Below are 15,320 nucleotides of genomic sequence, written 5' to 3' on the forward strand. Positions count from 1 at the left end.
CTGTGTAAACACAGACAATAGATCACCTGGTTAAATACCTGTATAAAAAAGTAAAAATTACGATAATATGCTCTCTCAGGGTTACAGTCCTCACCATTCCAGATGGTTCTCAACGAAGGCAGACATGGGGCTGATCTGGACGGTGTAAGTGTCGTTGGCTGAGTACTCAAACAGGCCGTAGTAAGGGTTGAATAGCTCTTGGGACAACAGGAAGAAGAACTCCCTGGAGGGGCCGCTGTAGTCCAGCCTAGAGACGGGGGACATGGGGGATGTATGTTTAAAAATACGGCAATGGGATCAATCCCGCATGCACATGCTTCCATGCACATACATGCACAAACAAGCACAAACACACGCTTACCCCTCCTCTCCCAGGAAGGTGATGTAGAGCTTGTTCCTCTGCAGCTCCTTGCGGGAGTAGGCCATCACCTGGTTGAAGGTGCCCTCCAACAGGTGGTCTCTTCTGATGATCAGTCTGGGACAATAATTAAAAGATTAGCAAACTACAGTTCCTTTACAGACATGCTTATCTCCTCTCATCACATCATCTTACTGGGTCTTATAGAGCTATTCAGAACATTTAATATAGAAATTCAGACATAATCCACAATGCTACATGGTAGAGAATCATCTACTGTTTCTATCTCTAGCTGTAGTTTCTGCTTGCAACATCTTGCAATATCCTTGACATATAATTACCACCAGAGGGTGGGTATCAGCATATACACTCAAGTATGTGTCACACACACACACACACACACACACACACACACACACACACACACACACACACACACACACACACACACACACACACACACACACACACACACACACACACACACACACACACACACACACACACACACACACACACACACACACAGAGAGACTTACTTGATCTTCCCTGGCCCCTGGCCATAGCCCTTAGCTTCCAGCTTCCTGTAAAAGTTACGCAGTTTGGCTTCAAAGTCTCTGCGGTATGGAGCCGGAGCTCGGGCCCTCTGTAAGCCTGCCAACACACACAAACACACAAGCACACACACAGAGTGAGCGATAGTCATAATTTACATCTAAGCTAATACAACTGCAATCAATACCTTATACATACATAATTCATGGGCCTCAAGGCCCAGTGAAAAGCACAGGCACTTATAGGCAGTTGTTAAGAGTTCAAAACCTTCCCCACTAGTGTAGCTGAGCCAATGATCATCCTTTTTGTTGTATTTTCTGGGGGTCACATTTTGATGCCTGAAGCACTTCCACATCCCTAAGTGACCGTATTCACCATCTAATGGACAGTGTATATCCGACCAGCGGTGGAATGTGCTGTCACAGTGATCCATCAGTCAACTCATTTTTTGACATGACTTGAAGCTAGCCTGAGTTAGGCCAGCCTCAGTTCAACAGAGCAAGGGAGGAGAAAAATACTACTCAGATGCATGCACCAATCTGGGCCTACCATCACTTCACACGCACTCGCAGGGAAAGTCTCTTCGCAAGATTACATTTGACATTTTTGACCCTTAGCGCCATGTCCTCCCACTTCAACGATCGTCTGTGAGCCTACACCAGACCTGCTCCTCAACTAAAATGGAACTGATCCACTGCAGGACTGAGCGTTTCTGTTGCAGCGCCGTCCCAGCCATGGTCCGCCTGCTGAACAATTAACATAACTTCCTGTTGTTTACTGTATTTTAATTTGTACTGCCAATTGTAATATTGGCAATACAAATTAATACAAGTTGTATTCACAATTAAGCACGTTGCTGACATTTGTACAATGTTCCGTTGAAAAAGCAGTCCAAAAAAACTTCTCTCTCAACAAAGACCAGCGGGAGAGAAAATGCAGCATCATTCCAATCCAGGTTTGCCTCCCTCCTGCTGTGGCCCTGCTCCCATTCATCCATTAATAGCTCCTCTGCTCTCATCAAAAATAATAAGCACCCCTGACACCTCCTCATGGCCTCTTAACGACTCTATCAGCTCATTGACGCTGCATGGCCATGCTCTGATGTAGCACAGCAGGGCCTTTCATGGGGAGTGATGATCGTATTGTGAGGATGCTAGCTGTTAGCTGCTAGCCTAGCACCAAAGATATTTACAACTAACCCAAGATATACTGAACAAAAATAGAAACACAACATGCAACAATTTCAACGATTTTACTGCGTTGCAGTTCATGTATGGAAATCAGTCCATTGAAATAAATTCATTAGGCCTTAATCTATGGATTTCACATGACTGGGCAGGGGTGCAGCCATGGGTGCCCCTGGGAGGACATAGGACCACCCACTGGGGAGCCAGGCCCTGCCAATCGGAATGATTTTTTTTCCCCCACAAAAGGGCTTTATTACAGAGAGAGATACTCCTCAGTTTCAACAGCTGTCCGGGTGGCTGGTCTCAGACAATCCTGCAGGTGAAGAAGCCGGATGTGGAGGTCCTGGGCTGGTGTGGTTACACGTGATCTGCGGTTGTGAGGCCGGTTGGATGTACTGCCAAATTCTCTTAAACGACTTTGAAGGTGGCTTATGGCAGAGAACATAAAATTCTATGGCAACAGTTCTGGTGGACATTCCTGTAGTCACCATGCTATTTGCACTCATCCCTTAAAACTTGAGACATCTGTGGCATTATGTTGTGTGACATTTTATTGGCCTTTTATTGCCCCCAGCCTTTTATTGTCCCCAGCAAGTGGCACCTGTGTAATGATCATGCTGTTTAATCAGCTTCTTGATATACCACACCTATCAGTTGGCAAAGGAGAAACACTCACTAAACACTCACTAAACACTCACAAACATTTCCGAGAAATAAGATTTTTGTGAGGCATATGGAACATTTCTGGGATCTTGAACATGAAACATGTGTCCAACACTTTACATGTTGCAATTATATTTTTGTTTAGTATACTGTCGTTCATCTGTGTCGTTTTCAGTGGGAGCAAATTAAGGATAGTGGGCAAAGTCAAGGACGCGTAAGCGAGATCCTATTGGCGTGGTTTAGCATGTACAGTACAGTGGCAAGAAAAAGTATGTGAACCCTTTGGAATTACTTGGATTTCTGCATAAATTGGTCATCAACTTCGATCTGATCTTCATCTAAGTCACAACAATAGACAAACATAGTGTGCTTGAACTAATAACACACAAATTATTAAAATTGTCTATATTGAATACATCATTTAAACAGGTTGGAAGGTTGGGAAAATGATGTGAATCCCTTGAGTTTGCTATTCACAAGAAGCATTGTCTGATGTGAATCCCTTGAGTTTGCTATTCACAAGAAGCATTGTCTGATGTGAATCCCTTGAGTTTGCTATTCACAAGAAGCATTGTCTGATGTGAATCCCTTGAGTTTGCTATTCACAAGAAGCATTGTCTGATGTGAACCATGCCTCGAACAAAAGAGATCTGAGAAAACCTAAGATTAGGAATTGTTGACTTGCATAAAGCTGGAAAGGGTTACAAAAGTATCTCTAATAGCCTTGATGTTCATCAGTCCACGGTAAAACAAATTGTATATAAATGGAGAAAGTTCAGCACTATTGCTATTCTCCTGCAAAGATAACTGCAAGATCACAGTGCAGAATGCTTGATGAGGTTAAGAATAATCCTAGAGTGTCAGCTAAAGACTTACTGAAATCTCTGGAAAATGCTAACATTTTTGTTGACGAGTCTACGATACGTAAAACACTAAACAAGAATGGTGTTCATGGGAGGACACCATCGAAGAAGCAAAGAAAAAAAAGTGAAGTTTGCAAAAGTGCACCTGGGTGCAAAATGTTCTGTGGACAGATGACACTACAGTTGAGTTGTTTGGAAGGAACACACAACACTATGTGTGGAGAAAAAAAGGCACAGCACACCAACATCAAAACCTCATCCCAACTGTAAAGTATGGTGGAGGGAGCATCATGGTTTGGGGGCTGCTTTGCTGCTGCTATCATCAACGGAAAAATGAATTCCCAAGTTTATTAAGACATTTTGCAGGAGAATGATAGGCTATATGTCCGCCAATTGAAGCAGAAGTCGGGTGATTCAACAGCACAACGACCCAAAACACAGAAGCTGTCATTATGTGCTCCCTCTCTGGCCTCTAGGTCACCAGCCTGCTCGTTATGGTGCACATCTGTCACCATCATTACGCACACCTGCGCGTCATCAGACTCACCTGAACTCCATCACTTCCCAGATGACCTTCTCTACATTTGTCACTCCCTCTGGTTCCTTCCCCAGGCATCATCGTTTCAGGTTCAGGTTCATGTTTGTGCGTTGTTCGTGTTTCGTTTATTGATTAACCCGATTGAGATGCTGTGGCATGACCTCAAGAGAGCAGTTCACACCAGGCATCCCAAGAATATTGCTGAAATTAAACAGTTTTGTATAATGGAATGGTCCAAAATTCCTCCTGACCGTTGTGCAGGTCTGACTACAGAGAACGTTTGGTTGAGGAGGTCAACCAGTTACTAAACCCAAGGGTTCACATACCTTTTCATTCCTGCACTGTGAATGTTTACATGGTGTGTTCAATAAAGACATGAAAACGTATAATTGTTTATGTGTTATTAGTTTAAGCAGACTGGGTTTGTCTATTGCTGTGACCTAGATGAAGATCAGATCAAATTTGATGACCCATTGATGCAGAAATCCAGGTATTTCCAAAGGGTTCACATATTCTTTCTTGCCACTGTATCTGCACATTTCAAATAAGGAAAACTCTGTGAAGCGTGTATGTGCAATAATTCAATTCGCCCTTGCACTACCTGTAATATCTATTTTTAATTTAGCAAAGCTCCACGTCTACAAAACTTAGTGAACTCTGGTTCGAAACAGATTCCAGCTTTGGGAACAGAGAACTGTATTGCGATCTGGCTTTTCTTCGATGAGAAAATCAGCAGAATGTCGGCCCAGTTCCACCTGGCTCAATACTCTCCCACTGCCGGCCACTGGGCTTCCTCTATTGCTCTATGGTGTGATATTTAAGCAATAAGGGCCAAGGGGTTGTGGTCAATATACCATGGCTAAGGGCTGTTCTTATGCATGATGCAAACCGGAGTGCCTAGATACCACACACCCCCAAGGTGCCTTATTGCTATTAGAAAATGGTTACCAAGGTAATTAGAGCAGTAAAAATACATGTTTTGTCATACCTGTGGTATACGGTCTGATATACTACGGCAGTCAGCCAATCAGCATTCATGGCTCGAACCACTCAGTTTATAATGGATTCTATTTCACAGTGTAATTATTCATTCATAACTGGCGCTATGAGCCCACAGTATGGTCTGACTGATATTTCATAGCCAGTGTAATTATGGGTATGTTATCTTTGTAAAGGCTGAGGATAGAACGTTGACACCATCAACCCAATTGCTCATTTAAATCACTCATTGTGGTTTGCATTGAGTGGTGCTTGGGCTTCATAATAGCTACTGTTCAAGAGGTGACTGGTTGTTTCCCTTAATGGGACTAATTCATAAGTGGCACTTGTTATGACTTGATTTCATGTGGTTCTAAGGATCTTGATTGGCTTAGGTCCTTAGTGCAGTCCGAGTGGTTACCCTCACTTAAATAAATGATGCCTATTCAGACATGGTTTGGGTTATTAAGTTAGGAGGGATTGGTGGTTAGAGCCCTGTACTTGGTTAGCATACATGAGAGCTGATTGGCTGGTCAGTGAAGTTAAAAGTAAGGGAAGACCCACCTGGGGAGTTTTGTGGCGAGGATCCAGGTGAGCAGCGGGGCGAGAAGCTGTACCCCGGGTGAAAGGAGTGGGGTGGAACATAGGACATGATTTCCTCCTCAAACAAGCTGCAGGGGAGAGAGATTGACAGGGAGGGAGGGAAATAGGGAGAGAGGGAGAGAGAGAGAGGGAAAGTGAGGGAGAGAGAGCGTTATTAAAGGGATAGTTTACAAATTCGAAATGGTCCAAATGTTATGGACACCTAGAAAGTAAAAAATATCAAGTCTTTATTCCATTCCTTCTGTAGCTCAGTTGGTAGAGCATGGCGCTTGTAACGCCAGGGTAGTGGGTTCGATCCCCGGGACCACCCATACGTAGAATGTATGCACACATGACTGTAAGTCGCTTTGGATAAAAGCGTCTGCTAAATGGCATATATTATTATTATTATTATTATTCCATTTCATGAAGGAAATTATCCCTGCATTCTATACAGAAAACTGTCTGTCGATCATGTAGATTGCAGGGTTTGCTCTCCTTACAAACATGGTAGACAGACTGTAACAAATACCAATTCTGTCAGGCTGGGTCTGTGAACTATAAACCAATCAAATTACGGCTGCTGGCTGGTCTGTGGACTATAAACCAATCACATTACGCCTGCTGGCTGCTGGTTTTGGGCATGGGTATATAGGCCTAAAGTAATACAGTGTGCCCATGTGAAGGGTGTAATCGGATTGGCTGTGAGACAGACAGTGAGCCGTGGGACAAGATGCTCTGGGTTTACTGTAATCTAGCCAGCGTCCGGCCAGCGGAGCCCCGCAGAACCAGCCAAAACAACTATCTAGTATCAACAACAACAGGGTAAACAAGACTACCTCAGTAGAATGACCAGGTCAGCATCACAAGACAGCTTCTCCACCCCCTGTGAACCTTCCGTCTTGATGTAGTGGATCTTCTCCCTGATTGGTTGACAGAGTGAGGGCAGTCAAACATCCAGCCAAATTGTGACCATAGAATTCTAAGGTTCTATCGGCAACAAGAGGATTCTGAGACTGGCTTTAAACAAAAACTCACTGTACTGCCCTCCAATTATGAGAGCCTGCCTTTTCACACTGACTCTGATACTAAGAACTTCACCCGTACACAGGAAACTGGATCCCTTGTAGTCACACTTACAAACTACAACATAAAGGCTTTATAGGGCATTCATAAAATATATATTTTTAAAGGAATATACAGTGCCTTGCGAAAGTATTCGGCCCCCTTGAACTTTGCGACCTTTTGCCACATTTCAGGCTTCAAACATAAATATATAAAACTGTATTTTTTTGTGAAGAATCAACCTCAAGTGGGACACAATCATGAAGTAGAACATCATTTATTGGATATTTCAAACTTTTTTAACAAATCAAAAACTGAAAAATTGGGCGTGCAAAATTATTCAGCCCCTTTACTTTCAGTGCAGCAAACTCTCTCCAGAAGTTCAGTGAGGATCTCTGAATGATCCAATGTTGACCTAAATGACTAATGATGATAACTACAATCCACCTGTGTGTAATCAAGTCTCCGTATAAATGCACCTGCACTGTGATAGTCTCAGAGGTCCGTTAAAAGCGCAGAGAGCATCATGAAGAACAAGGAACACACCAGGCAGGTCCGAGATACTGTTGTGAAGAAGTTTAAAGCCGGATTTGGATACAAAAAGATTTCCCAAGCTTTAAACATCCCAAGGAGCACTGTGCAAGCGATAATATTGAAATGGAAGGAGTATCAGACCACTGCAAATCTACCAAGACCTGGCCGTCCCTCTAAACTTTCAGCTCATACAAGGAGAAGACTGATCAGAGATGCAGCCAAGAGGCCCATGATCACTCTGGATGAACTGCAGAGATCTACAGCTGAGGTGGGACACTCTGTCCATAGAAAAACAATCAGTTGTATATTGCACAAATCTGGCCTTTATGGAAGAGTGGCAAGAAGAAAGACATTTCTTAAAGATATCCATAAAAAGTGTTGTATAAAGTTTGCCACAAGCCACCTGGGAGACACACCAAACATGTGGAAGAAGGTGCTCTGGTCAGATGAAACCAAAATTGAACTTTTTGGCAACAATGCAAAACGTTATGTTTGGCGTAAAAGCAACACAGCTCATCACCCTGAACACACCATCCCCACTGTCAAACATGGTGGTGGCAGCATCATGGGTTGGGCCTGCTTTTCTTCAGCAGGGACAGGGAAGATGGTTAAAATTGATGGGAAGATGGATGGAGCCAAATACAGGACCATTCTGGAAGAAAACCTGATGGAGTCTGCAAAAGACTTGATACTGGGACGGAGATTTGTCTTCCAACAAGACATTGATCCAAAACATAAAGCAAAATCTACAACGGAATGGTTCAAAAATAAACATATCCAGGTGTTAGAATGGCCAAGTCAAAGTCCAGACCTGAATCTGTTATGCAGGTGAATGAGGACCCAAAAGCGACTTGGCGAAAACAGAGTCTTTAATCCAGTAAAGTAAATCTACAATCATAAAGCATAATTCCACTCGTAATGACGAGAACCGACTGGAGACTCGATCATAACTGCAGGTTGCCTCGGGAAGGCACGTGAACGTAGCAGACTCAGACACCTGCTCACCACGCAGCATCTGAGGGAAACACGACACGACAGGGCGATACACAGACACAGCACGGTGAACAATAGACAAGGATCCGACAGGACAGGAACGGAAAACAAGGGAAGAAATAGGGACTCTAATCAGGGGAAAAGATAAGGAACAGGTGTGGGAAGACTAAATGATTGATTAGGGGAATAGGAACAGCTGGGAGCAGGAACGGAACGATAGAGAGAAGAGAGAGAGGAAGGGAGAGAGAAAAAGGGGAACGAACCTAAAAAGACCAGCAGGGGGAAAACGAACAGAAGGAAAAGCAAAATGACAAGATAATATAAGACAAAACATGACAGAATCCAATCGAGAATCTGTGGAAAGAACTGAAAACTGCTGTTCACAAATGCTCTCCATCCAACCTCACTGAGCTCGAGCTGTTTTGCAAGGAGGAATGGGAGAAAATTTCAGTCTCTCGATGTGCAAAACTGATAGAGACATACCCCAAGCGACTTACAGCTGTAATCGCAGCAAAAGGTGGCGCTACAAAGTATTAACTTAAGGGGGCTGAATAATTTTGCACGCCCAATCTTTCAGTTTTTGATTTGTTAAAAAAGTTTGAAATATCCAATAAATGTCATTCCACTTCATGATTGTGTCCCACTTGTTGTTGATTCTTCACAAAAAAATACAGTTTTATATCTTTATGTTTGAAGCCTGAAATTGTCATGTTTGTCATTTATTATCTTGTCTTGTCCCTGTGCTTCCCATTCTATTCGTTTCCCTCTGCTGGTCTTATTTGGTTCTTTCCCTCCTTCTAGCCCTCTCTCTCCCCCTCCCTCTCTCACTCTCTCGCTCTCTCTTCTCTCTATCGTTCCGTTCCTGCTCCCAGCTGTTCCTATTCCCCTAATCATCATTTAGTCTTCCCACACCTGTTCCCGATCCTTTCCCCTGATTAGAGTCCCTATTTATTCCTTTGTGATCCGTTCCTGTGCCGTCGGTTCCTTGTATTGTATTCACCATGCTGTGATTGCGTTTCGCCCTGTCCTGTCGTGTTTTTTGCCGTGATTGTGTATCACCCTGTCCTGTCGTGTTTTGTGCCTTCATCAGACGCTGCGTGTGAGCAGGTGTCTCAGTCGACTACGGCCTGCGCCAACCCGAAGCGACCTGCAGTCTGTGGCCGCTTCTCCAGTTGTTTTCCCCTCTACAAATCTAGAGGATTTCAGTTATTCCGTTTTGAACATTAATAAACTCTGTTTCTGTTAAGTCGCGTTTGGGTCCTCTTTCACCTGCATGACAGAAGGAACCGACCAAGGAATGGACCCAGCGACTTCAGACGCTGTTTACACTGCCGTCAAGATCCAAGGAGCCATGCTCGGCAGACACGAGCAGGAATTGTCTGCTGCTCGCCAGGCCGTGGAAAACCTGGCTGCTCAGGTTTCCGACCTCTCTGGACAGTTCCAGAGTCTACGTCTCGTGCCACCTGTTACTTCCTGGCCTGCCGAGCCTCCAGAACCTAGGGTTAATAACCCACCTTGCTACTCCGGGCAGCCCACTGAGTGCCGCTCCTTTCTCACGCAGTGTGAGATTGTGTTCTCTCTCCAACCCAACACATACTCTAGAGAGAGAGCTCGGGTTGCTTACGTCATTTCACTCCTTACTGGCCGGGCTCGAGAATGGGGCACAGCTATCTGGGAGGCAAGGGCTGATTGCTCTAACAAATTCCAGAACTTTAAAGAGGAGATGATTCGGGTTTTTGACCGTTCAGTTTTTGGTGGGGAGGCTTCTAGGGCCTTGGCTTCCTTATGCCAAGGTGAACGGTCCATAACGGATTATTCCATTGAGTTTCGCACTCTTGCTGCCTCTAGTGAGTGGAACGAGCCGGCGCTGCTCGCTCGTTTTCTGGAGGGACTCACGCAGTGGTTAAGGATGAGATTCTCTCCCGGGAGGTTCCTTCAGATGTGGACTCTTTGATTGCTCTCGCCATCCGCATAGAACGACGGGTAGATCTTCGTCACCGGGCTCGTGGAAGAGAGCTCGCATCAACGGTGTTTCCCTGCTCCGCATCGCAACCATCTCCCTCCTCTGGCTTTGAGACTGAGCCCATGCAGCTGGGAGGGATTCGCATCTCGACTAAGGAGAGGGAACGGAGGATCACCAACCGCCTGTGCCTCTATTGCGGAGTTGCTGGACATTTTGTTAATTCATGTCCAGTAAGAGGCCAGAGCCCATCAGTAAGCGGAGGGCTACTGGTGAGCGCTACTACTCAGGTCCCTTCATCTAGATCTTGTACTACTATGTCGGTCCATCTACGCTGGACCGGTTCGGGTGCTACATGCAGTGCCTTGATTGACTCTGGGGCTGAGGGTTGTTTCATGGACGAAGCATGGGTTCGGAAACATAACATTCCTTTCAGACCGTTAGACAAGCCTACGCCCATGTTTGCCTTAGATGGTAGTCATCTTCCCAGTATCAAATTTGAGACACTACCTTTAACTCTCACAGTATCTGGTAACCACAGTGAGACTATTTCTTTTTTGATTTTCCGTTCACCGTTTACACCTGTTGTTTTGGGTCATCCCTGGCTAGTATGTCATAATCCTTCTATTAATTGGTCTAGTAATTCTATCCTATCCTGGAACGTTTCTTGTCATGTGAAGTGTTTAATGTCTGCCATCCCTCCCGTTTCTTCTCTCCCTACTTCTCAGGAGGAACCTGGCGATTTGACAGGAGTGCCGGAGGAATATCATGATCTGCGCACGGTCTTCAGTCGGTCCCGAGCCAACTCCCTTCCTCCTCACCGGTCGTATGATTGTAGTATTGATCTCCTTCCAGGGACCACGCCTCCTCGAGGTAGACTATACTCTCTGTCGGCTCCCGAACGTAAGGCTCTCGAGGATTATTTGTCTGTGTCTCTTGACGCCGGTACCATAGTGCCTTCTTCTTCTCCGGCCGGGGCGGGGTTCTTTTTTGTTAAGAAGAAGGACGGTACTCTGCGCCCCTGCGTGGATTATCGAGGGCTGAATGACATAACGGTTAAGAATCGTTATCCGCTTCCCCTTATGTCATCAGCCTTCGAGATTCTGCAGGGAGCCAGGTGCTTTACTAAGTTGGACCTTCGTAACGCTTACCATCTCGTGCGCATCAGAGAAGTGGAAAACGGCGTTTAACACTCCGTTAGGGCATTTTGAGTACCGGGTTCTGCCGTTCGGTCTCGCCAATGCGCCAGCTGTTTTTCAGGCATTAGTTAATGATGTTCTGAGAGACATGCTGAACATTTTTGTTTTTGTCTATCTTGACGATATCCTGATTTTTTCTCCGTCACTCGAGATTCATGTTCAGCACGTTCGACGTGTTCTACAGCGCCTTTTAGAGAATTGTCTCTACGTAAAGGCTGAGAAGTGCTCTTTTCATGTCTCCTCCGTTACTTTTCTCGGTTCCGTTATTTCCGCTGAAGGCATTCAGATGGATTCCGCTAAGGTCCAAGCTGTCAGTGATTGGCCCGTTCCAAGGTCACGTGTCGAGTTGCAGCGCTTTTTAGGTTTCGCTAATTTCTATCGGCGTTTCATTCGTAATTTCGGTCAAGTTGCTGCCCCTCTCACAGCTCTTACTTCTGTCAAGACGTGTTTTAAGTGGTCGGTTCCGCCCAGGGAGCTTTTGATCTTCTAAAAGAACGTTTTACGTCCGCTCCTATCCTCGTTACTCCTGACGTCACTAGACAATTCATTGTCGAGGTTGACGCTTCAGAGGTAGGCGTGGGAGCCATTCTATCCCAGCGCTTCCAGTCTGACGATAAGGTTCATCCGTGCGCTTATTTTTCTCATCGCCTGTCGCCATCTGAGCGCAACTATGATGTGGGTAACCGTGAACTGCTCGCCATCCGCTTAGCCCTAGGCGAATGGCGACAGTGGTTGAGGGGGCGACCGTTCCTTTTGTCGTTTGGACAGACCATAAGAACCTTGAGTACATCCGTTCTGCCAAACGACTTAATGCCCGTCAAGCTCGTTGGGCGTTGTTTTTCGCTCGTTTCGAGTTTGTGATTTCTTACCGTCCGGGTAGCAAGAACACCAAGCCTGATGCCTTATCCCGTCTGTTTAGTTCTTCTGTGGCTTCTACTGATCCCGAGGGGATTCTTCCTTATGGGCGTGTTGTCGGGTTGACAGTCTGGGGAATTGAAAGACAGGTTAAGCAAGCACTCACGCACACTGCGCCGCGCGCTTGTCCTAGTAACCTCCTTTTCGTTCCTGTTTCCACTCGTCTGGCTGTTCTTCAGTGGGCTCACTCTGCCAAGTTAGCTGGTCATCCCGGTGTTCGAGGCACTCTTGCGTCTATTCGCCAGCGCTTTTGGTGGCCGACTCAGGAGCGTGACACGCGCCGTTTCGTGGCTGCGTGTTCAGACTGCGCGCAGAAGAAGTCTGGTAATTTTTTTCTGCTTCTGCTCCTGGTCTTGCTGGGTCTCAGTCTGTTCCCTGCCATCGCATCTCTCCTGTTCTTGTCCCTGCCCTTGCTGTGTCTCAGTCTGTCCCTAGTTCTCATTTTTTTTTTAGAGTAGTACCCTAGTTTCCCTTTTTATCGTTTTCGTTACGGTCCTGAGGAGAGGAGTTGGGTTCTTTCTCGGGACGTGCTGGACCGTTTGATCTATGATTTCCTCCGTTGCCGCCAGTGTTCCTCCTCGAGAGCGCCAGGAGGCGCTCGGTGAGTGGGGGGTACTGTCATGTTTGTCATTTATTATCTTGTCTTGTCCCTGTGCTTCCCATTCTATTCGTTTCCCTCTGCTGGTCTTATTTGGTTCTTTCCCTCCTTCTAGCCCTCTCTCTCCCCTCCCTCTCTCACTCTCTCGCTCTCTCTTCTCTCTATCGTTCCGTTCCTGCTCCCAGCTGTTCCTATTCCCCTAATCATCATTTAGTCTTCCCACACCTGTTCCCGATCCTTTCCCCTGATTAGAGTCCCTATTTATTCCTTTGTGATCCGTTCCTGTGCCGTCGGTTCCTTGTATTGTATTCACCATGCTGTGATTGCGTTTCGCCCTGTCCTGTCGTGTTTTTTGCCGTGATTGTGTATCACCCTGTCCTGTCGTGTTTTGTGCCTTCATCAGACGCTGCGTGTGAGCAGGTGTCTCAGTCGACTACGGCCTGCGCCAACCCGAAGCGACCTGCAGTCTGTGGCCGCTTCTCCAGTTGTTTTCCCCTCTACAAATCTAGAGGATTTCAGTTATTCCGTTTTGAACATTAATAAACTCTGTTTCTGTTAAGTCGCGTTTGGGTCCTCTTTCACCTGCATGACAGAAATGTGGCAAAAGGTCGCAAAGTTCAAGGGGGCCGAATATTTTCGCAAGGCACTGTATGTAGTTCACAAATAATTTATAAACCAAGTCATAGTACATAAAAAGTGATATAAAAGGTTATTACCGAAAGTATTTGTTCACAACGTAAACACAAAAAGGTAAAAATATAAACTCATGAAACAATTCATAAAGCAACAATAAGTCTTGCAAAAGATATAATATATAGAGGATCACCTTAGTACATGGTTCCTGGCCAGGCTTGGCTGGCGCTCTTGAAGCATCTCAAAGATGTTTGGCTGGCGAAGGAACGCCACTATCTTGTCATTGTAAGCTGTGTTGAGGGGAAGACAGAGGGGCATTTATTAAGATGACTCATGTATTGGAGGCAGCTCTGCAGACTGGTCACTAGCTGTTAAAGTCACAAAGTCAGAAAATCTGATTTGAAACTTAACCCTGACCTTAACCTTTAACCACACTGCTAACCCTCACCTTAAATGCTGGAAACCTGATCATATTCTTACGATATAGACCATTTTTACTTTGCAGTTAGCCCACGTTAAGTTCTGCCTCCAGGGCAAGATTCATGACAACAAAGGTGAACCTGGACAGAGGGAAGGAAAGTGATGCGCAACACTATCTCTATCTATGATGGTTAAAACAAAGTGACCTTTCTGTCAAATGGCGCTCATCAGACAGAGAAACTGGGGAGACAGAAGACGTGATGAAGTTAGCTCTGGTCCAGGGTGTTATATGCAGCTTGCTGATGATGAGGTTCAGAATTAGCAAGCTGCATTTAAGTCCTTGGACCAGTGCAAGAGTATGAGGGATCGTGCTGAGATACTTCCTTTTGGGTTATTGCTATTCACACAAATTGTGTGAATACCACTCTGTGGTTCCAGATAACTTCAAAAGATAACAGTAACTTTATAGTGTGGCTAATTATTCAAAACCCACCAAACAGATGACAGAGTGCAGGCAAGACGACTGGTCGCACATCTTGTCCTCCATACGAGAACATGTTCAGAGAAAATGTCACGCTGTCGTTGCTCAACACATATCTGGATAACTTACTGTATGTCTAAGTGAACACAACTATCCCACTGAACCCATTTCCGATGGAAGACGGCTATCCGGTTAAAACCGCCCATCACTCTGTCCTAGTCCTGACATGACTGAGGAGAGGAGAGGCATTCTGTGGCACTCTGGGCTTTGTAATCACAGCGAGCGCTGTGCAGCTCAACCGCACCAGTGGAGACGTTACGGATGCGGGAGGATGAGAGGGAACCATAGACCTACATGAGGGGAATGAGGAGGAATAGAAATTCCTACGGCAAGCCAGCGTGTCTTTAAGTGCCACGCCAGCTGTGGTGGCTAGGGCTGTGCCTGTGGCCTGGCTGATTCAGGAACCATTTTCAGGGTAATTTGGACAGAGAGAAAAGAAGGAGTGTCTCAGGGGACGTGATAGAGTCACACAATCATTGTCCTCAGCAATGAGACTCTCCGTTGAGACAAGCTGTATGCTTCTGGTTTGGCCCTCACTAGAAACACTTGGGGTGGATCAGTTGGTAGGAGGGTTGGGCTCTTGCATAGATCACCGACACTGAATACACGTGACGTCAAGACCATTTGGATGGAAGTCTGCTAAAGGCCTAAACACAAACAGACAACATATGTGTGACTATGATTGAGCACGAAGGTCCAAGTTATGTCAAAGTTACCGCCACAGCTGAACAATATTGA

At 45.6% G+C, this 15,320-nt stretch overlaps 1 protein-coding gene across 1 annotated transcript in view; it reads right to left on the minus strand.

Annotated features, from left to right (window-relative positions):
* LOC124038976 (E3 ubiquitin-protein ligase HECW1) overlaps window positions 1–15,320 on the minus strand; it is a 98,941-nt gene that overhangs the window by 11,073 nt on the left and 72,548 nt on the right. The window contains exons 18-23 of the mRNA XM_046354883.1: window positions 13,815–13,911; window positions 6,564–6,647; window positions 5,707–5,813; window positions 898–1,012; window positions 362–475; window positions 95–247 (exon numbers count right to left, since the gene is read on the minus strand). Coding sequence (XP_046210839.1) covers window positions 95–247; window positions 362–475; window positions 898–1,012; window positions 5,707–5,813; window positions 6,564–6,647; window positions 13,815–13,911 — 670 coding nt within the window. The remainder of the gene's footprint in view (window positions 1–94; window positions 248–361; window positions 476–897; window positions 1,013–5,706; window positions 5,814–6,563; window positions 6,648–13,814; window positions 13,912–15,320) is intronic.

The sequence above is a fragment of the Oncorhynchus gorbuscha genome, linkage group LG07 (assembly GCF_021184085.1).
Source record: "Oncorhynchus gorbuscha isolate QuinsamMale2020 ecotype Even-year linkage group LG07, OgorEven_v1.0, whole genome shotgun sequence".
In the NCBI taxonomy this organism is placed as follows: Eukaryota; Metazoa; Chordata; class Actinopteri; order Salmoniformes; family Salmonidae; genus Oncorhynchus; species Oncorhynchus gorbuscha.